Here is a 26,350-nt window from a genome sequence, read left to right as displayed (position 1 = left end):
CTTTGCAATGTAGTATAGGATTTTTCAACCCTTGTAACATTGTGTATCAGCAGACAACCATGTTTCCTCCCACCTCTCATACCTCCAGGCGGGGGACCTAATAATTCTAGAAAACTGATGTATAGTTATAATAATATTATGGCAACTGCACATGCTTTCAGCAATCTCATGGTTAAAGACTCATGGTTAAGGGAGAGAAGAATCATAGATTAGTTCTTGGAAGGAGACAAAATCTTGCCTGGGCATAGCCTGAAATGGGCAGATGAAGGCACAGAGTGGACAGTATTGACTTATTGCATGTCCAACTATTCATATCCAGTATATCCTGGTATGACTATCTTCACTGGGACATTGGCCACCTGTCACTTACTCTTTGTGGTTAAATGAGACTGATCCAGCTTTCTAGCTGCAGGTGTGCTCATATGTCCCAGAAAGACCAATTAGTGCAATCCATCACCTTGGCTACATCGATCAATTTAGGAATGGACATGTAAACCAATCAAGCAATGTTGAGTCTGCCTTATGAGTTTTGTTGCAAGTGTTGCAAGTGTTAGTGCCAGTGCACTATTTCTGCCTAGAGATGCTGGTGCATAGCTTCCCAGCACATGAAGAGAACCAACCTGAGAGTGAAGTCTACGCAGTGGAAAGTGGCACCTAGACATGGAGAAAGACAGATTCCCAGTACCATTATTTGAGCATTTGGATCTACTCATACTTGAACACAACCCTAGTGTTTTCAGTTACATGAGGCAATCAATAATCAACAAGAGTTCTTAACAGACTTGGGAAGCAATGAGTAGCTGGGAAGGAAGGATGAGTGTTGTACTTCTAGAGAAGAATTTGCTCCTTTAATTCATCAGTGTTTCCTCCTTTGTTCATGGAAAATGGGATTATACTCTTCCCATCTGGGAAAAAAATTGAATCGAAGCTTTCCAGTTTCCCTTGATTACTTTCTCTTCTGTAAAAGAAAGCACAGCAAAAATCTGATATGGTGTGACCCATTTGTCAAGATTTACTAAAAGACAAGTTGTTCAGACTCAAAGACAAACATCCATTTCTGTTTTCTTGTTGAACCCCCTGCTCTCAGGAGCAGTGGGTGCCCAGCATTACCAGAGACTCCCACATTTTAGATGTTACCATGTGCTTGCCCGGCCATCTTATTGTGCCCATGCCAACTTTCTGGTTTTCATAATGTGCTGTAGTTCTATTACTAACGAGAAAGCTGCTTGTTGGGTATGTGGGAACTCTGTACTACTTTTTTGCAACTCTAAAACTTTTTCCCAAACAATTATTATTTTTTTAAAGAAAATGTCTTGGTCAGGACTTCAGATGAGATAGGACAGATCTCAGGGTGGGTGGTGCTGGAGCCACACACACTGTTTCTGAGGGAGATGTCATTGATGGTTTCCTGCCTTGGTTGTGAGAAGGAAATTGTACAATAGGCAGTGGAGAACAAAAGTGTCAGGGTAAAACCTCTGTCCACACAATCTGGAGATGAAGTCGGCAGGAAAGACCTGCAATGGCCCAATTCCTCTTCTTCCTTTGAACTGTAAAACTGAAGATGGGATCTTGGTCTGAGTGGAAGGGACACTAAGCTCAGAGAATTCCTGCCCCTGCTTTGCCTTGGTGAGTCTCCAGGACTGGGACAGATGGGTTTGGATGGTGAGAAAATTCATGGTGAAGCAGGGGTTGATGTGAAGTGATATCTTCTGTGTACTGGACACATGCTAGCTGTCAGAGTTTCATGGGCTGTGGTTGACATGCCTCTGTTTTGGTGCTTGCACACAGGAGATGGTGAAGTGAGGTTCAGAGACGTGGGCTGATACCCTCATTTACTCAGCTGAGCAATGCAGAGCTCCAATGAGGTCTCCAAACCTGATTTGTCCAAATACCAATCCTCCCAGGAATGTGTGTTGGCATATAGGAGGGCAGAATACATAGGGTGTGGAGCTGTGGGTTTGGGTACAGACCGAGATTACAGAGAAGGGCTATGTCTGGGGACAACGGATGAAAAGAAAATTTTCTGACCAGCTCTACCCTCTACTGATTTTAACTGTCCTCAACTTGAACATGATGTAATCAAAGGGACCTCAGCCTGTAAAAAGGAAGACCTGGGATTACAACCCTGGCTTGGTCTCACAGGAGCTCTAGGCTGTGAACCAGCAGCTCCACTGACCAAGCCCCCAGTTCCTCTTTCGTGAGGTGGGGCTGAGGGGTGTGTGTAGAGGATATCAGGACTTGTCATCTGCCCCAGTTCCTTCCTTCCTCTTCGGAGACACAGCCCTTCCTTTGGGGTAATGCTCCTCCCACACACACATTTGAGCTTTAGGGGTGGCTGTCAGTCACTATACCCCAAACCTCCAGCTGTAGGGCAGAATAAGTTGGACAGTCAAGAGACTGACCTCATCCTGCTTGTATTCATTTCCCAGGGCTGCCGTGACAAAGTGCTACACACCAAGTGGCTTAAAACAACAGAAATCTATTCTCTCACAGTTCGGGAGGCCAGAAGTCCAAGATCAAGGTGCCAGCAGAGTTGGTTCCTTCTGAGGGCTCTGAGGCTCCCAGGGAGAATCTGTTCCAGGCTCTCCTCACTTCTGGGGATGGCAGGCAGTCCTTGGGTTCCTTATTTGCAGATGCTTTGCTGCAATCCCTCATGTCTTCACATGGCCTTCTTCCCTCTGCGTCTGTCTCCATAGCTCTCCACCTCTTCTTATGGGGACACCAGTCATACTGAATTATGGGACCAGCCTACTCCCAAATAATGCAATTCCAAATAAGTGCACATTCACAGGTACTGGGGGTTAGGACTTGAACATACCTTTCTGGAGGACGCAAATAATCATTATTCCACAGATAGGTCTATGATGCAAAGCAAGCCAGTCCAGTTCTGTCAGGAAGTTTCTCAAACTGGCATTGAGACACAGATAACTTTTGGTTCATGGTTAAGAAAATTCCAAGTGTGACCTTCCAAAGATGCCAGATCGTAGCTGCCTACAGCCCTGCTTCCAGGCTCCTGGTCCTGTCCTGACAATATTCGGAGGGAATGACACACGGCAGCTGAGAGAAAAGACTGCAACAGCACTGAATCCCTGGGTCAGGCTGCTCTGGAAACATGATCTACCATTGCACTTAATGGAGGTTGCTTGTCTAAACTAACACAACTAGTCATTTCCACTTCATCTGATTTCAGGCAGACTTCTGATATTTGAATCTTTATACATCTTTAGTACAGACGGTAAGTGTACCCAACTTACATAAAATTTTAAAAATGTATTGAGATACAATGCACATGAGAGTAACCATTTTAAAGTAGACAATCTTGTGACATTTTAAACATTCACAATGCTGTGTAACCACAACAAAATGTTTTCATCACCCGTCAAGGAAATGCTGTACCCACAAAGCAGTCACTCGCCATCCCCCTTCCCCGGGGGGGCTAACCACCCATCCACTTTCTGTCTCTCTAGATGTAGCTATTCTGGATATATCATGTAAATGGAATCATACCATGTGACCTTTCATGTCTGGCTTCTTTTTCTTGGAATGATGTTTTTAAGGTCCATCCATGATATATCACTGCAACATTTCTTTCTATAATAGAATAGGATAGTATTTTATATTACAATCTGAATAATGTTTTACATAAAAATTTTAAGCTTTCCAGATGATGAGTTCAAGGGATCTGTTAAATTATAATTTAACAGTAATCTGGAGATCCAGTTCTGGCCCCCCAATTCCAATGTGTGAGGGTGGGGCCCTGACACCACCAAGCAATTCTTGAACACCAATTGGGTGTTCTATAATTTAATTCAGTTCTGACACTACCTGGAGTTAGCATCAGATCCTGTATGTAAGGGCTCCATCCCATAAAACTGCCTCCTCCCCATTTTAGATGTCAGTGGCAAGTCTGGGTTATCACCTGATCAATTGGCTATATATCAGGAGTTCACATGACCCCCTCTTTGGGTTCAATTAATTCACTAGAGAGGCTCACAGAACTCACAGGAATATTTAACTTACTGGATTATGAGTGTATTATAAAAGGATATAATTGCACAGCCAGATGGAAGAAATATGGAGGGCTAGGTATGGGGAAAGAGCACAGAGCTTCCACGTCCTCTCCAGGCACACCACTCTCCCTGCACCTCCATCTGGTTCATCAACCTAGAAGCTCTCTGAACCCATCCTTTTGAGCTTTTGTAGAGTCTTCATTACATAAACACAATTGATTAAATCATGGCCATTGGCAATTGATTCCATCTCCAACTCCTCTCTCCTTCCCAGAGGTCAACGAGGTGGAATTGAATGTTCCAACCTTGTCATCATATGGTTGGTTCCCCCGGCAACCAGCCCTCATCCTTAGGTGTGGTCCAAAAGTCACCTCATTAACATAATGAAAGACACTTGTATAGAAAATTCCAAGGGTGGGTGTCTGGGTGATTCACTTAGAAGAGCATGGGTCTCTTGATCTCGGGGTCATGAGTTCGAGCCCCACGTTGGGTATACAGATTACTAAAATAGATAAATAAATAAATAAATAGACTTAAAAAAGCATGGTTAAGAAAATTCCAAGTGTTTAGCAGCTGTGTCCCAGGAACCAGGACAAAGACCAAATGTATATTTATCATAAATCACAGTATCACATTAGTTTTTAGGGAGCTGTGGTTTCTAGTGTTCCCACTCCTTCCTATCTCAGTGGAAGGTGTAGCACCTAACGAGGCTGGATGTTGTTCAGAGCAGGTAGCTGTAGGGTAGATGACAGCTGTCTGCCAAGGACCTGCCAAAGAATATAAGCATGTCAGTGGTCAGTGTCTGTAAAGAGTCAGCCAAAAGACAGACACTTAATAATTGATGGGTTTTTATTGTACTTCTTTACTGAGAAATATGCTTTTTTCAAGTTATCCTGCATTCCCCTCAATGATGGTTTCCTCTGTGTGGCCAGTCTTCCTTGTCTGCATCCACTGTGGTCCCTTGTTAGGAAAGAGGGGCAAGTTCTAAGGGATCAAATGCACAGCATGGAGACTGTAGTTGATAATTCTGTGTTCTCATCACAGACACACATGAACGCACACACAAAGGGTAACTCTATGAGCTGATGGATGTGTTAACTGGCTTGATTGTGGTAATCATTCTATATATGTGTATATATATCATCATGTTGTGTAACTTAAGTATATACAGTTTATTTGTCAAAGAAAGAGAACCTCTCCCTCACTTTTACACCCTATTCTCCAGTAGGGTTTCACAAGGCAAAATGAACTAAAGGCACCTGTGTGCTTACTTAAAAAAAAGAGGGGGAATCACTGTTTTGAGCAGAATACTGGCTGTACCAGAGCTGAGACAACATGAGTCTAAAAGCAGGTTTGTGGGGGAGGGGGGACTAAAAAGAGACCAGGAGACCTAGGACCCCCTGACCACCCAGATGATGATTTCTACCTACAAATCCCAGCCACTGTCACTGCAAGTTTGGCCTCAGTGCACCGTCAGACCCCTACCTCCTTTCTTCTTGGTGAAACTTGGGGGGGTCCATGTTGTGAGCTGACCCCTGAGTTTAAACAAGGGCCAGGTGTTCTGAGACATTCTCGCACCTACAGAAATTCTAGCTTCACGTCTTGACAGACCCCAAGACTGGTTTCCCATATTTCCATCGAAGGAATGACCTTCCTATCCCAGAATGAAATACATAGAATGGAACAAAGGAGAGGTAGGGTCTGATGTTTGTAAAGATCAAAGCCACATGTGGGAAGAGCATTTAGGACCATGAATGTCTTGAACTCCTTGTGAAAAGAAGAACCTGGTCAGAGAGAGCGACCTCTGTCTGTTTGAATCAGGGAGGAAACCCTCCACTCACACTCCACAGTAAAATAACCATTGTGTTATTTAAGTGGCAAGAGTGAAAAGTGCAGTCATAAAAAGCAGGAGAGGAAAATATAGGTAAACGTGCAATGATGTCTAGATGGTGAAAGAAAGCCTGATCATGAAAGCAACATGATAAATCAGAAAAGGTTGCTGGAATTTTGTACATAATCATAACTCCTGAATGAGAGACAATGGGACATAAGTAAAAGGTAAAAAATCAATCCAAGGAAGTGCCTTAAAGAAATAGAATGGATCTTCCATCAAAATCCTTGAGGAGAACACAGGCAGCAACCTCTTTGACTTCAGCTGCATCAACTTCTTCCTAGAAACATCGCCAAAGGCAAGGGAAGCAAGGGCAAAAATGAACTATTGGGACTACATCAAAATAAAAAGTTTTGCACAGCAAAGGAAACAGTCAACAAAACCAAAAGACAACCGACAGAATGGGAGAAGATATTTGCAAACGACATATCAGATAAAGGGCTAGTATCCAAAATCTATAAAGAACTTATCAAACTCAACACCCAAAGAACAAATAATCCAATCAAGAAATGGGCAGAAGACATGAACAGACATTTCTACAGAGAAGACATCCAGATGACCAACAGACACATGAAAAAGTGCTCAACATCACTCGGCATCAGGGAAATACAAATCAAAACCACAATGAGATATCACCTCACACCAGTCAGAATGGCTAAAATTAACAAGTCAGGAAACGACAGATGTTGGTGAGGATGCGGAGAAAGGGAAATCCTCCTACACTGTTGGTGGGAATGCAGACTGGTGCAGCCACTCTGGAAAATGGTATGGAGGCTCCTCAAAAAGTTGAAAATAGAGCTACCCTATGACCCAGCAATTGCACTACTGGGTATTTACCCCAAAGATACAAATGTAGGGATCCAAAGGGGCACCTGCACCCCAATGTTTATAGCAGCAGTGTCTACAATAGCCAAACTATGGAAAGAGCCTAGATGTCCATCAACAGATGAATGGATAAAGAAGATGTGATATATATATGCAATGGATTATGCAGCCATCAAAAAATGAAATCTTGCCATTTGCAACGATGTGGATGGAACTAGAGGGTATTATGCTAAGCGAAATAAGTTAATCAGAGAAAGACAATTATCATATGACCTCAATGATATGAGGAATTTGAGAAACAAGACAGAGGATCATAGGGGAAGGGAGGGAAAAATGAAACAAGATGAAAACAGAGGGCGACAAACAATAAGAGACTCTTAATCTCAGGAAACAAACTGAGGGTTGCTGGAATGGAGGGGGGTGGGAGGGATGGGGTGGTTGGGTGATGGACATTGGGGAGGGTATGTACTATGGTGAGTGCTGTGAATTGTGTAAGACTGATGAGTCACAGACCTGTACCCCTGAAACAAATAATACATAATATGTTAATAAAAAAAAGAAATAGAATGGATCTTTAACAAATTAATCATGCATTCTCTGCCTGATATGTAGTCAAAGATGAATATATAATCCATGTCTCAGGAGGGTTTCTCCTCCAGGGCTTAGCCTGGGCTTTGAAGACAAGAAAAAGAATGGTGAGTTTTCCTGCATAAATTATCTGTTCCTGCAACCCAAATTTTCTCTTTAATCCTCTGAATTCTGGGAGGGCACTGGTGGTCATCATGATGAAGAGTCAGACTAACTCTGAATTCTTTCCAGAGATGCTTCCCAAACCCTCCCTCAGTGCCTTGTCCAGCTTAGTGGTTGGACACAGAGGAAATGTGACCCTGAGGTGCCAGTTTCACTTCCAGAATGTGACATTCATGCTGAGGAAGCTGCGGCACTCCGGGTACAGGCAGGAGCAGAGATCCACAGAACACAAGGCTGAATTCCTCCTCACTCACCTGGAACCGAAGGATGCTGGGATGTACTTTTGTGCCTACAAGACGATGATCTCCGAGGAGTGGTCAGGGGAGAGTGAATACCTGCAGCTGAAGGTCAAAGGTGAGAAAGGCAGCTTCAGGCTTGCTCTTGAGGCACATATTCCTTTTCCTGTGATGGAACCTGGCTGGGGAAGGAAAAGTCCAGGAAACAAACAGATGTGACCACTTGAGTGTAAAGTATGGGGGAAATGGGAAGTGAGGGTGGGGACAGGCTCTCATCAGAGATTCTGAGTGTGTATCAATGAGGTGGATGTGGGAGAGTGTTTTCGAATATAGGTGTTAGGCGCTCCTGGGTGGCTCAGTTGGTTAGGCGTCTGCCTTCAGCTCAGGTTGTGGTCCCGGGGTCCTGGCATCAAGCCCCGCATTGGGCTACCTGCTCAGTGGGGAGCCCGCTTCTCCCTCATCTGCTTCTCCCCCTGCTTGTGCTCTCTGTGTGTGTGTCAAATAGATAAATAAAAGTTTTAAAAAAAATAATATAGGTATTAATAGAAAATTTGAAGTAGAGTATGGTCAAAGATGAAGAGATGATTGTCATTGAGAAAAAGATATTTTGGGGACACCTGGGTGGCTCAGTTGGTTAAGTGTCTGCCTTTGGCTCAGGTCATGATCCCAGGGAGCCTGCTTCTCCCTCTCCCTCTGCCCCACCCTGCCCCCTGCTGGTGCTCTCTCTCAAGCACTCTCTCTCTCTCTCTCTCTCTCTCTCTCTCTCAAATAAATAAATAAATAAAATATTTTAAGAGAGAGAGAGAGAGAGATAGTTTGTTAGAGTTCCCAAGAAGAAGGGTATGTCATGCCATGCAGGACCACATAGAGAAGCACCAGGATCAGTCAGGAAACAGAGGGAGGAATAAGACTGGGCAAGAGCCTTTACCACGATTTCTGTGGGAAGGAATAGGCTTAGGATTGGCTCTGGGGTATAGAGGCTGTCCCTGATTGTCTGGTATCTGGCCCTGGAATGATTAGGGCAGGGGAATTGTGACTCAGAGTGTGAGAGCCATAGAAGAGGTGGTTGGGAGCGTAAGCTCTGGATTGGTTGGTTTGCACTTGAGAGGCACACTTGGGGAAGTGGATACCCTTGCGGGGGGGTGGAATCTCTCCAGGGTCACCAAGGTCCCAAGATATCAAAGGGTCAAATTCAGAACATAAAATATGTGGTTAATAGAGAGATGGGTAAGAATGTCCCCAGGTGCATTGGAAAAGGGGAATCCCTGGTCCTTTCCTTCACCCCTGTTGCTCTGTCCTCTTCAGGATCAGTCCTAAAACCTTCCCTCTTACTCAACATAGACCCTGAGATGACTCCAGGTCACAGAGACTCTGATGTCTGATTGCATACAACAGATCCAATTGTATTGTTATTGTTCTGCTGAAAACAGGAATGCCAGAGCCACTACAAGTTGAGAAAAGAAGAAAAATCCAAACTATCAGGACAGCATAAGACATCCCTAATTTTTTTAATTAATAATATTTAATTTTTTTATTATGTTATGTTAATCACCATACATCACATCATTAGTTCCATGATTCATTATTTGCGTATAACACCCAGTTCTCCATTCAGTACATGCCCTCTTTAATACTCATCACCAGGCTAACCCATCCCCCCCACCCCTCATCCCTCATTTTTGACCCCCACTTCAACAACAGAAGTTTGGCGTCCAGGGTGCCTGGGTGGCTCAGGCGTTAAGTCTGCCTTCGGCTCAGGTCATGATCTCAGGGTCCTGGGATCAAGCCCTGCATCTGGCTCCCTGCTCGATGGGAAGCCTGCTTCTCCCTCTCCCACTCCCCCTGCTTGTGTTCCCTCTCTCGCTGTGTCTCTCTCTGTCAAATAAATAAATAAAATCTTTAAAAAAAAAAAAAAAAGAAGTTTGGCATCCATCCACAAAAAAAGTGCCTTTGTGGGAGTTGTGGGATCTGGCACCATACAGCAAGGGACCCGAGAGGAGTCTCACCCACCTAAGTAATAGGCAGACAGACCTCAGTGCCAGTTGTGGAACCTGCAGGAGACTGTAAATTAGTTCCAGGCCCTGTTGGCCATGGCCTAGAAGCACCTGGAGACTTGGGCAATCACCCATGGATAAGAGAATCTTTGTAGAAGTCTATAAACCAAGAGTGAATCATGAAGAAATAGAAAATCTAAACAGATCAATAACAGATAAGGAGATTGCCTCAATAATCAAAAACCTCCCAATGAAGAAAAGCCCACATCCAGATGGCTTCACTGGTGCTTTCTACCAGGCATTTAAAGAAGAAATAATGCCAACCCTTCTCAAACTCTTACCAGAAATGGAAGACGTGGGGGTGCCTGGCTGGCTCAGTCGGTAGATCATGTGACTCTTGATCTCAGGGTGATGAGTTCAAGCCCCATGCTGGGTGTGGCGCCTACTTAAAAAAAGAACTGAAGAAGAGGGAACATTCCAACACTCATTTCATGAGGCCAGCATTATCCTGATACCAAAGCCAGATAGAGACACTAGGAGAAACCTACAGAGCAATATCCCTGATGAACACAGATGCAAAAATTCTCAACAAAACATTAGCAACCAAATTCAACAGCACATTACGAAGATCATATGCTATGGTTAAGTGGGATTTATCCTTGGGGTGCAAGGATGGTTCAACCTACACAATCAATGTCATTGACCACATTAATGAATAAAAGACAAAAATCATATGATCATCTCAGTAGATGCAGAAAAAGCACTTGACAAAATACAACATCCTTTCAAGATCAAATACTCTCCACAAATCAGGTGTAGAAGGAATGCATCTCAACATAACAGTGCATACACAACAAGTCCACAGCTAGCATTGTACTCAAAGGCAAAAGGTCAAAATCTTTCCTCTGAGATCAGAAACAAGACAAGGATGTCCACTCTTACCACTCCTGTTCAACATAGTACTGGAGGTCCTAGCCAGGGCAATCAGGCAAGACAAGGAAATGGAAGGCATCCAAACTGGAAAGGAAGAAGTAAAACTGTCTTTATTTGCAGATGATATAATCTTATTATGGAAAATCCTCAAGACTCAACCAAAAACCTGCTAGATCCTGAATAGCCAAAGCAATACTGAGAAAGAAAAATAAAGCTGGGGATATCATACACCCTTTTTTCAAACTATACTACAAAGTTTTATAATCCTAATGGTGTGGCACTGGCATAAAAATAGACACATAGATTAATGGAACAGAATCAAGAGCCCAGAATTAAACCCTCACATATACAATCAACTAACATTTGGCAGGAGAGCCAAAAGTACTCAATGGGGAGAGGACAGTCTCTTCACTAAATGATGTTGGAAAACTGGATAAACACATGCAGAAGAATGAAATTGGACCCTCATCTTACACCGCTCACAAAAATTAACTCAAAATGTATTAAAGACTTAAACATAGGACCCCAAGGCATAAGGCACCAAGAAGAAAACGGGAAAAGCTCCTTTGCGTGATCTTGGCAATGATTTTTTTTTTATATGACACATAAAGCACAAGAAACAAATGCAAAAATAAATAAGTGGGATTGCATCAAGCAAAAAGCTTTTCTGCACAGCAAAAGAAATAGCAAGATGAGAAGACAACTTACCAAAGGGAGAAAATATTTGCAAAGTGGTGGTGCTCTTTCCTGGGATGGAGAAGACTGGTAAGGAATAGGATTGGAAGGGGAGAAATCAGTGGAATCATTTATAAATGTTTTTGTTACTAAAAATAATATCAAACTCCAGGAGCATTAAAAAGAGCCACCTGGGGGTGCCTGGGTGGCTCAGTCGTTGAGCATCTGACTCTTGATTTTGGCTCAGGTCATGATCTCAGGGTCGTGAGATCGAGCCCTGTGTCGGGCTCTGTGCTCAGCATGGAGTCTGCTTGAGATTCCCTCTGCCTCTTCCCACCCCTCAAAAAAATAAATAAATAAAATCTTTAAAAAAAAAAAAAAAGAGCCATCTAATGTTCTGGCCCTGGTTTGGGGACCCAGTGAGCATCCCAAGAGTGGAAAAGGCATTGTCTGCTTCCCAAAGAGGGCTTAGAGTCCATAAACGGAATGTGAGGACGTAGGTCCCCAAGGTTTCCACTCAGTCATTGTGACTTTTTTCCTCCTGCATCCTGTTTTCTAGATGACCACAATGGACGTGGAGCTACTGGAGTAAAAAATGGTAAGATAATTTGAGAGATGTTTTTCCAAATTATATCCACCTCATGAGGCAGGCATTCCCCTTTGAATAAAAGGCACAGAAGAAGAATCGTGATGCCTGCTTCCTCACTGTGATGGGGAGAATGACTGCCTTTCTGGGAAGATGACCCCAAGCTCCTCATGGGTTAAGGAAAAGCTGATGAGTAAAACAGCTAGAGGTGGGTTGCTTGTCATTTTACATAACAAAAAACCATGGCGGAGTTTTGTGAAGAATGGGAATGAGCTTGTGTGTCTGGTTTGGGCAACAGGATGGGGACCCGTGGAGCCCAGGTGCTTTGGGAATGTGTGTGATCAAGGATTTGCTAAAACTTTAAAGTTCTCAAAAACAGGTGAATATTAAGTTATTTTTCTCTGATGTTGCTTTTCCATGAGGAATTGACTAAGAGTCTATCCTTGGAGATGCTTGTAAAAGTTAGAGCTTTTGGCATCTTTGGATGAAAATAGGAGCTCATCCAGATTTTAATGGCCAAATATATAATGTAAGTTGGCATCTAGTTGCTTACTCATCCTTAATTTCTGCAACTCATAACCTCCCTGTAATCGACTCCAAAGAGCCAAAATTGTTCAAGGCTGTGATTAGAATCTATGCTGGAATAACCAGTTTTTTTTTTAAAGGTATCTCCCAAAAATGTCTTTGCAAAATAAGTAATAGCCTTTGAAAATGTTTTTATTCAGTATTAGCAGACTTGGGAAATGATTTCTACTCCAGCTTTATGAACATAATTCATAACAGGAATGTTTTCTGGGAGAGATCTGAAATCTGATAGGGTCAAGGATCATGGAAGTATCAGAAATAAGGCGGGAAGCCTAGTGATGGGCAAGAGGGTAAAGAGAAAGAAAAGTGTTCACGTTTTTAGCTCTTGCATTAGTTATTTTCTTTCTTTTTTATTGATTCATAATTCACATTCCATAAATCCACCCTTTTAAAGCACACGGTTCAGTGGCATTTGGTATATTCACAAGACTGTGCAACCATCACCACTCTATAATTCCAGAACATTCTCAGACCCCAAATGAAATGTCCTACCCTGTAAGCAGTCTCTCCCCATTCCGATCCCCATGATGGACACTGGGTTGTTCATACCTTTCGGGTATCGCAATTAGGGCTGCCCTGAGCATTGGTGGGCAAGTACCTGTTTGAGTCCCTGCTTCCAATGTTCTTGGATATCCACCTAGGAGTAGAATTGCTGGGACATATGGTAACTCTATGTTTAACTTTTTGAGAAACTGCCAAATTGTTTTCCAATGTGGCCGCACCAATTTACATTCCCACCAGTAATACGTGTGGGTTCCAATATCTCCACGTCCTTGCCAACACTTATTTTCCTTTTATTTTATTATAGACATCCTAGTGGGTGTGTAGATCGTTTCTTGAGATGTACTTTCTGAGTTCAAATTTATACCGCAGCAATTCTAAATGGAATAAAGTCTTTAAGCGCAGATATGATGCCCCCAGCCTGTACATACGGATGCATAGGTGCACACAAGGCCAGGCTTCCTCTCTGCTGCCTGTGACCTCATTTACACCCCGTGGCAAGCTGTATCCCACTACTCAGTGTGATTCCTTCACACTGACACCAGAGACTCCTTGTAATTTATTCTGGCAGTTTGTAAAGAGTGAGGTGAAATTTGGCCTAGGAAACGCAGACATCTCAGGGTGAACTCAGATTGGCGGGTTGTGGCACCATAGGAAGGGGAAAGTCTTGTGAGAGTTTACTTCTCATTTCTAGTGAGTCGTTGTGTGAGAGAAGCTGTAGGCTAGATGAAGTGTAAGGCAGGGCTGATGTTCCTCTTCTTCCATCCGGGCCCCGCTCGTCCGGAAACACCTGTTCCCACCCTGTTCTCTTATGTCCTTGGAGATGCGCTGATAGTTTGCTGCTTTTGAGGGTCTCTTGGATTCAGTGCTGCCAACAGACTCAAATAAGTACTAATGTCAAAGCGACATTGTAGGAGGTGCAGAAGAGGTATCCCTGGGATACATAGATCCCGAGGCGCTTGGGGTCCTTCCTGGCAGTCCCCCGACAAAGAGATACAAATGTTCACATCGGGAAGTGAGAGAAACGATGATCCGGAGTGCATAAAAATGGCAAAGGGATCTGTGGAGCAGGGGTGGAGGAGACCTGGCATCATCTGTCACAGAGGGAGGCAGATGTGGGTGGGATATCGGGGGAGAAAATAATCATTATCGCTGCAATCTCATTATCCTACACACGGAGTCAAATTCTAGACCTTGAAGCACTTTGAAGCCGGCACTTTCCCTCATTACTCAAGCTCTTCAAGTTTGGTGTTTTCATCCTGCCCCTCTCCTCCTTACCCCACCTTCTTGAGGTATAACTGACAAGTGTACGACGTGATCGTTTGATGCACGCGTCCACTTGCGGAAGGAGCGAGTTAACGAACGCATCCTCCCCTCACATATTTACCTTTGGTTTCTGTGTGAGAATGCTTAAGATCTACTCTTAGCAAATTTCAGTTATGCACTTGTCAACTCTTGTCACCACGCTATACGTTGGATCTCCAGAAATTATTCATCTGTTCACTGGAAGCTGGTAGCGTTTTGCCAGCCTCTCCCCACCTCCCCAGCCCTTGACCCCTGGCAGCCACCACTCTATTCTCCCAGGAATGTTTTCTGGGAGAGATCTGAAATCTGATAGGGTCAAGGATCATGGAAGTATCAGAAATAAGGCGGGAAGCCTAGTGATGGGCAAGAGCGTAGAGAAAGAGAAGTGTTCATGTTTTTAGCTCTTGCATTACTTATTTTCTTTCTTTTTTATTGATTCATAATTCACATTCCATAAATCTATGAGTTCAATTAAAAATTTTTTGTTTGTTTGTTTTAGATTCCATGCATCAGTGGAATCTAATCATGTAGTATTTGTCTTTGTCTGGCTCATCTCATTTAGCATAATGCCCTCCAGGTCCATCTGCGTTGTCGCAGATGGCAGGATTTTCTACCTTTTTATGGCTGAATAATATCCCAGTATATATACCATTTAAACAACTCTTGGACTGGGAGAGAGTTTGGATTTTCGTTCATCTGAGATGGGACTGGACTTATTGTTCCCTCTGCAGCATCACAGTTATCTGGGTAAATGTGCATTTCCCCAGGTTGCGAGGTCACTTCTCTGGTGTTTCCACACCCAGAGGCCAGCACGGAGCGGCCCTGACCTGTGGCCGACTGGCCTAAAAGGTTACACATACCAGGATGCGAAGCCCATCCCGACTGTGTGACTTTGAGCAATTCCCTTAACTTCTGGATACTTTGTTCCCATTGGAATGAAAGGGGAACAGTAAAGCTATCTTGTATGCTTTTTTTTTTTTAATTTAAGGTTATGTTATTTAAATTCAATTAATTAACATATCATGTGTTATTGGTTTCAGAGGTAGAGGTCAGTGATTCATCAGTCTTATATAATACCCAGGGCTCGTTATGTCACATGCCCTCCTAAATGTCGATCACCCAGTTACCCCATCCCTCTCCCTCCTCCCCTCCAGCAACTGTCAGTTTGTTTCCTATGATTAAGAGTCTCTTATGGTTTGTCTCCCTCTCTGACTTCATCTTGTTTTATTTTTCCTTCCCTTCCCCTATGATCCTCTGTTTGGTTTCTTAAGTTCCACATATGAGTGAAACCACATGATAATTGTCTTTCTCTGACTGACTTATTTTGCTTAGCATGATACCCTCTAGTTCCATCCACATCATTGCAAATGGCAAGATTTCATTTTTTGATGGGTGAGTAATATTCCATTGTGTACATACACCACATCTTCTTTATCCATTCATCTGTTAATGGACATCTGGGCTCCTTCCACAGTTTGGCTATTGTGGACATGGCTGCTATAAACATTGGGGTGCAGGTGCCCCTTCTTTTCACTACATCTGTATCTTTGGAGTAAATACCTAGCGGTGCGATTGCTGGGTCATAAGGTAGCTCTGTTTTTAACATCTTGAGGAACCTCCATACTGTTTTCCAGAGTGGCTGTACCAGCTTGCATTCCCACCATCTCATGTGCTTCTTGTCAAGATGAGAACACATGTGAAGCGCCTAGCACAGAGAGGCTCACGACAAATAATCAGAATTATTGATATGGCTGAAACGTTTATTGGAGATTTCCCTTGTGCGAGGCCCTCTCTGTGAGTGCCCACCCAGTTAACCCCCTGCCATCCAGTCCAGCAGCTACTGTTCTTATCCTCACTTTGAATGGGAAAATGGAGAGTCAGGGAGATTAAGGAAATTCCCATAGTAATCAGACGTTCCAGCTCAGAAGTGGTAGCTGCAAGTTTTGGAAGCCAGATTGTCTGGCTCCTCACACCTGTTGGACTAAACTTGATCAGGGTGTCTCAGGAGCCGAACTGATTCTCCGACCTGCTCCTCTCCCACCAGCCAATGGATTAATCTTTACTGCCACCTTCAGCTGCCTTTCCATTTTGATTCTCTTCCTCTCTCATCTTCTTCATCAACAGATGTACCCAGCATGGTGAGTTCAGGGAAGCACTGGTTGGTTTGTTTGCTTGCTTGCTTGTTTAATAAGTAGGCTCCATGCCCAGCATGGAGCCCAGTTCCGGGCTTGAAATCACGACCCTGAGATCAAAGACCTGAGTTGAGATCAAGAGTCGGGTGTTTAAGCAACTGAGCCACTCAGGCACCCCAGGGAAGCACCAGTTTTATACACTAGGGAAGGGGAATGAAGTGAAGGATTTTCTCATTATATAAATTCCTCCTTGTATTTTTTTGTTTTGTAGGTTCGTCACATGAAGAGTCCACCAAGAGGTGGATATACTTGACATATCTTGCGCCCCTCTCTTCTTCAGATACCCTGTTTGTATGTCTGTGATTCCCATGCCTCTTCTAATGCCCCATTTTCTCCCTCAGTCTTCAGATCCCATACTTTAATGTGTTTTTGTCTCTCAGAACCAGCCATTCCGAATTTCCCAAGCAGAAGGCTACAGGTGAGTGGTAAGGGAAGAAACCATAAGAGAATCTTATGGTTTGGATGGAAAGAATAAGTCTCACTCCTGCAATCTGAGAGCTGATTTTTTTTTTTTCCTTTCACTCACATGCAGATTTGTCCAACCTGGAAAGGATATCTGTCTCGGTGAGTTCTCTCCACGAGCTCACTTACCACCATAGGCTGACCCTGTCTGCCTCCTGGTTTAGCCCATACTCTAGTTACTTGGATGCCCCCAGCTCACACGATTGACAAGAGGCCAGTTAACATTGTGTTTAAAAACATGTGCTTTGACCAAACTAAAAAAAAACAGAAAGTAGAATGGTGGTTACCAGGGGTGGGAGAACTGGGGAGATGTTGGCCAAAGGGTACAGACTTGCAACTAGTGGTTAAGGAAGTCGTGGAGATGTAAGGCACAGCATCATGATTAGAGTTCACGACATTGTATTATAAACCTCAGAGTTGCTAAGAGACTAGATCTTAATTGTTCTCACTGCAAAAAAGAAATGATAATTATGTGGCAGGATGGAGGTTTAGCTAACACTACGGTGGTGATCGTGTTGCAATATATGAATGTATCAAATCAACACGCGGTACCCCTTAACCTCATACGGTGTTATACGTCAATTATATCTCAATAATTCAACAAAGAAACACATGCTTTGTATTCCAGAGTAACTGGGTTCCAACTCCCTATGGCTACCATTTCTTGCCAGTATGGTCTGAGACAACTCACGAAACCCCTGTGATTTGGACCCTTCATTCCCTCCCTTATCTATTGGGGATCAAAATCCCCCATGACAGTCCTGTGTAATCCAGTGATGCACTAAACACAAAGGGTTTGCTGGAATTTCTGGCAAATTTTAAATGTCAGATGGATGGCATGAAAGCATCAATTAACAAATGTTAATCAATATACATCAATCAGTTTTTTCTATTTGAAATACTGCTTACTTGTGATTTAACATTAATTACCATTACCTCTAAAAGCAATTATCAGGTGATATTTATACATTTTCCCATAGGACACAGAGGTTTATTGGTTCATTCTTTATGCCAGAGCAAGTAAAAAGAGGCATTAACAAAAGATGCAAATTGTTCACTGTTGTATTTAAAAAATATCTATGCACATGGCATTCATTTAGATACATATATTTTTTAAAGGTATGGAAAAACACAGTTCACAGGTTCACAAATGAACCATCAATGAACAAATCTAGTCTATTTTAAATGTTGGATTAATGACATTGATTAGCAAGTTGTTGAAAATAATAATATTATAATAACATAATATTATGATGTGGTACCTCCATACAATGAAATTCTATTCAGCAATTAAAAAAAAGGAAGAAACTAGTGATAGATCCATGTGGTAAATGGAGGCACTGCAAAAACATTTGCTAAGTTATGAAAAAAGCCAGATACAGGGGACTGTCCATTGTTCCATTTATGTAAAATCTCCAGAAAAAGCAAATCAATAGTCACCTATGGCTGGAGCTGGGAGAGGAGATAAAACCGCACACAGGCACAAGGGAACTTTTTTGGTGACGAATGTTCTAAAACTTAAGTGTGGCGAGGGCTACATCATTCTACAAATTCACTAAATGTCATCAAATTGCACACCTATATTAGGGGAATTTCACATATATAAGTCATATCTCAATAAAGTTGTTTTTAAAATAGCATAATATTACATAACCAGTAGGTATTCTTACAGGATGGTCGTTCTTATTTTCAACCCCATATGTTTGCAATGACTGTTCTTAGTACCAGTCATAGTTATTAGTATCATATTATTAAAACTAGAGTCAAAACCCTCATCCTCCCCGAGACACAGCCATTCCTGGAATGGCGCTGTCCAGTAGGACTTCCCGCAATAATGGACGTGTCCTATGGCTGTACTGTCCAGCACAACAGCCCCTGGCTACACGTGGCTATTGACATGCAAAATGCATCTGGTGTGACTGAGGACCCAAGTTTTAAATTAAATGTAATTTTAATTCACTTAAATGTAAATAGCCATATGTGGCTTGCAGTTACCATACGGGACAGCTAAGCTCTAAATGCCCATCTCTTTCCCCCAAAGACTGAAAGACCCCCGGAGAGTGAGCCATGCTGACCTATATACCTGAGGCAGCTTCTGTCCCCAGCTGAGGAGCCCCCAGGATCTTTTGAATGTGCAGTGCGGCAGGTGAAGGAGGACAGCCGGAGCCCTAGAGGAAGGAGAATGTGGGTTAAGATGATGGGATGACTGGACACATGGAAACCAGGTCATTCCACGTCCTTGGCTCATAATCCATAGTAATAAAGTTAAGTCTCTGACTTTTTGCTTCCACACCTCTCAAGAATTACTGGTTGGGTTTTCCCAAAATCTGGAGTGTGACTTTAGTATGGATTGACTTAAAACATGCCCTACGTCTATGGGCTGATGGTACTATAATACCCACTTAGGGGATTCTGGATGGCACCCCATAAATAGAAAGATTTTTCCCCAGAAAAGTCCATTGGTTGCTGTTGGGTGAGGCATCCCATAGACAGAGGGATTTTGAAAAGGAGCACAAGAGGGGCACCTCAGTGACGCAGTTGGTTGAGCGTCTGACTCTTGTTTTTAGCCCAGCTCATGATCTCAGGGTCGTGGGATCGAGCCCCACTTCTGGCTCCTCGCTCAGTGCAGAGTCTGCTTGAGATTCTCTCTCTCTCCCTCTTCCTCTGCCCCTCCCCTGCTCATGCTCTCTCTTGCTCTCTCTAAAATAAATTAATTAAATCTTTAAAAAAAAAAAAAAAGAAAGAAAGAAAGAAAAGAAGCACCAGATACAAGCCACAGAGAGGGACACTCGACTGTGAACTAACAAAAGTGACTCTGAGTGGCATGCAACAGGGTAAGCTGCTAGCTGTGTTTGGTCCATGATCCTTCCAAGCTATGCTGGGCAGCCCTCTAGTCTTAAAGCCAAGACCAGTTTCCTTGTTGACATGAATGGAAGCATTTTCTCAGTGCCATCATATTTCTGTTCATTTTATTTCTTGAAAATCAAAGGATGCAATGAAGCTAGACTTACCAAATATATGTGGATTTTGTCACTTGGCACCCATAACTTCATTAATTTACGTATTATGTCACTGTAAGGACATTTCTGAGCATGCACTTTTTTCTGTGACGACACAGAATGGCCAGTTACATATAAACATAAATAAATGCGCTCTGCTTCAAAAGTTATGTCACCTGATCAGGATTGAAAGTCATTTTTTAATATATGAATGAATGAAACTATAAGGATTTGGGATGCAGATATAAATATTCTTAACTTATAAGCATATGCTGGGTAACTTTTCTCCTTTCAGGTTTTTAATTATGAAATAATTTGACCATAAAGGAAAACACCAAATTATATAAATAGAAATATGCACACTGTCCTTACTTTCTAGACATTTTTTGCTGTGCTTCACTTCTACCACTCCTGATCTGTTGTCCTTCCTCTCTTCCCCAGAGGTGAAGTTTATCCATGTTATTATATGTTATTCTTATGCATTTTTTTGTATTTTTACTACACAGACATCTATTGATAGTCAATATATGGCAATCTGCTTGAAATTGCCTAACCCTAACCCTAACCCTAAGTCTATGTGTTATTCACATATACACATATATATGGAATCCTATTGTATATTATAATCCTGTGCCTTTTTATTGTCCCCCATATTATGCTGTTGAAAATCATTCAGGTGAATTTTGTGGGTCTAGCTCATTCCCCGCAGTATAGAATTCAGCTTCTAGCCATACCATGGAATACTGCTCAGCCCCAAAGGGAATGAAGCACCATGACATGCCACAACATGAATGAACCTTGGAAACATGCTCAGTTGAAAGAAGCCAGTCACAAAAAGCTACATAAATACTGTAGGATTCCATTTCTTTGAAACACCCAGAATAAGCGAACCTCAGACACAGCAGATTCATGCCTGCCAAGGGGCTGAGAGAAAGGAGAATGAGTATGGGTTTTTTGGGGTTTTTTTTTGCTGGTGACAGAAATGTTGTGGAATTAGAAACGGTGATGGTTGTGCATCCTTGTGAATATACTTTTTTTAAAAAAAACGCTGAATTTGATGCTTTAGAAGCAAAGGTTTTATGGTATGTGAATTATATCTCAATAAGCAAATTTGTAAAAAGAACTGGTTGGATGCACCAACCATGGCTTCTCTTTAATTCTTTCCTCGACGGCTAGATGTTTGGGCTGTTACCGGGGCTATGCTATCAGCAAAATGCTACAATAGACATCCTGTTCACAAGTGTGATCTCTCAGTGGCGTATTTAGAAGTAAAACCTGTATTTTGTGATGTCCACATCTTTAATCCCACTAGGAGAGCCAAACTGAGAACTAAGGTAGTTTTCCCTATTTATACTTCCACCAGGGATGAATAAGTTCCCAGTTCCCCACGTCCTTGCCAATTCAGAAATATATTAAACTTGATAATTTTTGCTGATTAAAATAGATGAACTCATAACCCACTTTAAGCTGCCTATATAAAGATATCTCATGGTTGCTTTAATTTGCATTTTCCTGAGTATGAGTGAGGCTTATTGACCATTTGGGGTTTCTTTTCTGTAAATTGATGATTTGTATCCATTGTTCACTTTTCAGCTGAACTGTGGGTCTTTTCCTTTCTGATTTTTATATATAGAGCAGGCACACCTTTCTTTTGTAAGCTGTATGCTGCAAACATCTCCGTGAAGCCTGTGACGTATTTTCATTCCTTCTGTATCTTTTAATGTTAGCTAGTCAAAGTAATTCATCTTTTAATTTATATGTTGAGGGACTTCTCATTGTCTTGACTAACTTTACATGATGAATATACTCTCCTACTCTTCTAAATTAAAATGTTTTAATTTTGTTTTTCATATGTAATGCATCTGATATTAATTTTTGTCTAAGGTGTGAGGTAGGGATCTAATTTTTCCACTTGGATAACCAACTGCCCTAGTACCCTTTACTGAAAGACCTGTTCCTGATGACATATGCTCACTTCTATTTCATGGGCACTGCCTTCCATTACTAGCGTACTTGAAACTCTTGGATGGAAATGACAAAAGGAGAAACTTGATTTGAAAAGACTTGGAAACAATAAAGAAAAAGGTGGGATGCCTGGCTGGCTCAGTTGATAGACTCTTGGGGTTGTGAGTTCAAGCTCTACCTTGGTTGTAGAGATTACATTTATTTTTTTTTAAGATTGATTGATTTGAGAGAGAGAGAACTCACATGCATGAGAGAGGGAGAGAGAGAATCTCAAGCAGACTCCCCAGGGAGCACAGACCCTGACACGGGGCTTGATCTCAAGACCCTAAGATCAGGACTTGAGCAGAAACCAAGAGTCAGATGCTTAACCAACTGAGCCACCCAGGTGCTCCTAGAGATCACATTAAAAAAAAAAAAGAGGGGGGGGAGGGAGGGAAAGAAAGAAGAAACTGAGTCATGTAAACTAACTAAGGAAAAGACAGAACTAGAGATATCTCAGACAATTACATCCACAGGCTCAAATATCATTTAGACTTTTCCTCTCTGTATCTCTCATCCCTGTTTCTATTTCTGTGTCATCATTATTATTCAGACCAGCTGTCCTGAGGAGTCTGGGACTGACAGTGACAATTCTAGGCTCACAGCCTTGCAGACTTTTAGCCAAAGAGGTAAGGGGGGTTTTCACTTACTGGATCAATTTAGAAAAAGATATTACTGGCTACCTTTGGAACATGCTAGAAACGCACTCACAAAAGACTTAAGCACAGAGGAAAGAAATCAGGCATTTATCTTTGCTTTCATTTATAACCTATACCTTAGCACAACCACAGAGTTGAGGAGGCCAAGCTTCTACTTATACATTACTACAACTAATACACAAAGAAGAAAACCTCCAAGACTATCTTTGGCTAATGCATGCCCACCTTATCAGGAATAATAACAGAGGATATGGTTTAGCATCTTTCATCCATATACCTACACAGTAGGTAGAAAACCCAGGCCTGCCAAGTCCTAGACCGCAGGTCCACAAACTTTTTCTGAAAAGTATTTTCAGCCTTTGTGGACCATAAGATCTCTATGTCGAATCATCTCTGCTCTTGAAGCATGAAGGCAGCCATATCTGTTATGTAAACAAATAGGTGGGTCTGTGTTCTAATAAAACTTTATTTACAAACACAAGTGATGGGCCTATCGCCAACATCTGTCCTAGACCAATGCTTTTTGAAATCTGAATGAATCACCAGAATAAGAACTGAATTAAGCCAGGAAATATGTGTTCTAGGATGCAATGGGAGACTTTTTTTGCCCCTTCCTCAGTTTTCAGATCTGTAAAAGTGGGAAACAAGCAGGATAGAATGGTTTCTGGGGTCCTCTCTGTCCTGATGTGCTAAACTTCTGGAGCCGTCCATCCTACCGCAGAGGTGGTTTTGCCTAAGGGAGGGGGCCCGACTGACATCTCTTTGTGAAGAGACCCAGCAGGCTCTGCAACTCGCATGGGGCTTGTCTCCCAGGAACTTTGCAGCTTGTGGCTTCACCTTTGTAGCCTGAGTCAGTCTGCAAAGCACAGTCAAAGCGACTGGGTGGGGGAAGAGGGTGAAGGGGTCCAGGAGCAGAGAGGCCTCCTGAATCCTGGGGCCCTGGCCTGTCCCAGATTCTTCAACCTCCTTAGGGTGTGTCAGTCTCTCTGCTCTCACTGTGTGTGCTTGGGGGGGGTGCACTCTGGGGGGTGAGGACAGAAAGCAGAGGAGAGTGAGGGGTCACTAAGCTTGGAGGAAGGGAGAGAAGTCTCAGTCTGGATTTCCATGATGAACCTACAGAGGCCTCTGCTCTACAAAGAGTCCCTTTCTCTCTCTCTCTCTCTCTCTCTCAGACACACACACACACACACACACACACACACACACACACACACACACACACTATTAGACCCCTCCAGCCGCCACAGTGACACCCTGTAGATCGGGTGATTTAAACAATAGACATTTATTTATTTCCTTAGTTCTGGAGGCTGGAAGTCCAGGATGGGGCGCTGGCCAACTCAGCTTCTAGTGAGAGCCCTCTTCCTGACCTGCAGAGGCCACCCTCTCACTGTGTCTTCACATGACCTTCCCTCTGTGTTCATGCCATGGGTGGAGAGAGAGAGACAGAGACAGAGACAGAGAGGGCGAACTCTCTGGGGCTCTTCTCATAAGGACACTAATACTATCAGATCAGGGCCCCACTCTTATGACCTCATTTAACCTTAATTACTTCCTTAGAGGCCCATCTCCAAATATAGCCACACTGGAATTTAGGGCTGCAACATAATGCGTTTTGGGAGAACACAAATACTCAGTCCATAACACACACACATACACACACCCACAGAGAGAGCTTCACAGACCCTGTACGTGTGCACAGTCACACACACCGATTCACACTCTTGTGGGTTCAACTTGTGTACCCCCAAAATTCCTATGTGTAAGGCCTAACCCTCCTGTATCTCAGAATGTGGCCTTATTTGGAGATGGGGTCACGGCAGACCTAATTTGAAAGATGAGGTCCTACTGGAGGAGGGCGGGTCCTTCGTCCAATATGACTATGTCCTTATAAGGGGAACTTTGGGCACAGAGATGCACACAGGGGGAACACCATGCGAACATAAAAGCAGAGATCCGGGTGATGTGTCTACAAGCCGAGAAGCACCAGAAGCCAGGAGAGAGGCCTGAGACAGAAGGAACCAGTCCTGCTGACCTTGGTTCCTCCAGAACCAAGAAAGAATCGATTTCTGCTGTTTAAGCCCCCTCCCCACACCCCACCCCCAGTCTGTGCTGCTTTGTGGTAGCAGGCCGAGAGAACAGGCTAACCCAGGAAACTAGGGAGGCAGCTGGAGGGAAGCATGGCTCTAAGCCCCGGGCATATGCTACACTGTCCCGGTAGGAATTCATTAGCAGAACACAGATCCCAAGATAAACTACTAAGAACTTCAAGATGGTGAGTGCAGAGCACGAAGCCCGGAGCACAGGGTCCCTGCTGAATGTGAGGCCCTGCAGCACTGGTCGGAGCTGGCCAAGCTGATGCCCCAGCATCAGTCAGCAGCTCCTAGGATCGGTGCACTTGAAGGCGCATCCCCTTTGCTCCCCTCCTCTCCCTGCACAGCCCACGGCTGACAAAGTGCTGAAGCCCCCGGGGGAGTCACTGGGCAGGCGGGGGAGCGGTACCTCTGTTCCTCTTGTCGGGGAAGTCATTCTCTTTAAAACTTGGGAGCTCTTGGTGGCCATCTGTCTCACCATGTGGAGGAAGTCGGTCTTTAAGGAGAAACACGAAGATGACTCAGAGCATCCGCGGAGGAGCTGGGATGCCTGCAGCTTTTGTTTTCTTGCTTCTGACTGCTTCCAACACTCAGCATCCTCCCTCTCCGTGCAGGCTTCTTGTTCAGTCATTCTGGGAACCCACTGAGCCAAAATAAATAAATAAATAAAATTAAAATAAATGACACCCAAGAAAGTTTTCTGAGTCGGAGCTAGTCTGAGAATGGATTTTGTTTTGAACAGAGTCTGGACAAATATTGTTAATATCGCTGGCCCTAAAAGATATCATTTATGGACATCCACTCTGGTGTTCATCCTAAATCACTACAGCACATCTTTCATTGTAATGAAGTGACTCCCAACGGTTTATTCGTTAAAATTCCAAATGCAATATGGCGAGGGTTGCCACTGGTGTTTTCCTAACTTGTGTCTTCCGGTGGGGGGGCGGGGCACGCCGGGGAAGAGGCCAGGGCTGAGGAAAGGGGGTGTCCTTTGTTTTCAGATGGTGTTGGGTCTACGTTCAGGTTATGTGAGCCCAAGGAAGATTTCTTAAAATCACCAGGACTCCACGTCCTCGCCATAAAGAGAGAGAGATACTGGATAGGGTTGTTACCAGCAGGACCAACTGTCCCACTTACCCCAGGACTGGGGCTGGGAAAAGGGCTGCCCCAGGATGTGGGAACGAGGAGTTTCACAGGACATGGACATTTCAGGGCTAAAACTGAGAAAGCCCTGGGCAAATGGGAACAAGTTACAAGTTCGTTCGTCACCCTCATCGTAAGCGTAGGAGCTGTAAGCAGGCGTGATAAGAACATTGGCGCTCTCCTTCCGCCCCCATTACCCTAACACACCCACGGCACAGGTCTGTGCCCTTGGGAGACATCTAAGGCAAGTCTCATGACCTTCAGAGTCATCTTAGGTAATAAAGGTGTCCAATTAGTCACACGCAAGGGAAAAATAGTGTCAGTTCAGTAATTGAAATGCTTTTGGCAGGTTGCCTGCAGCAGCATTGGGCATGGTCAGCTTGTTCTTTATTTCCCCACCTGGAGCTTCTGCTCCTCCTCTCCTGCTCCCCAGGCACCGTTCTCACCTGCATACTCCCTGGTGCCTGTAAACGCATCTCCTCCGGGTGCTCACGGAAGGACCGCCTG

The 26,350-nt window shown here is 43.4% G+C and overlaps 1 protein-coding gene across 1 annotated transcript; it reads left to right on the top strand.

Annotated features, from left to right (window-relative positions):
• Positions 1-1,494: 1,494 nt before the first annotated feature.
• LOC113936295 (V-set and transmembrane domain-containing protein 1-like) lies at positions 1,495-19,270 on the top strand. Its single transcript, XM_027619350.1, is given in 11 exon segments — positions 1,495-1,499; positions 1,562-1,626; positions 7,386-7,421; positions 7,546-7,830; positions 11,874-11,912; positions 16,336-16,397; positions 16,399-16,429; positions 16,695-16,722; positions 16,864-16,901; positions 17,016-17,047; positions 18,987-19,270. Coding segments are annotated over 11 exon segments (654 nt in total). The 3' UTR covers positions 19,020-19,270.
• Positions 19,271-26,350: the final 7,080 nt, after the last annotated feature.

Source organism: Zalophus californianus, chromosome 17 (assembly GCF_009762305.2).
Source record: "Zalophus californianus isolate mZalCal1 chromosome 17, mZalCal1.pri.v2, whole genome shotgun sequence".
NCBI lineage: Eukaryota > Metazoa > Chordata > Mammalia > Carnivora > Otariidae > Zalophus > Zalophus californianus.
Note: the sequence above shows the minus strand (reverse complement) of the source record. Positions and strands in the feature narration are given on the sequence as shown.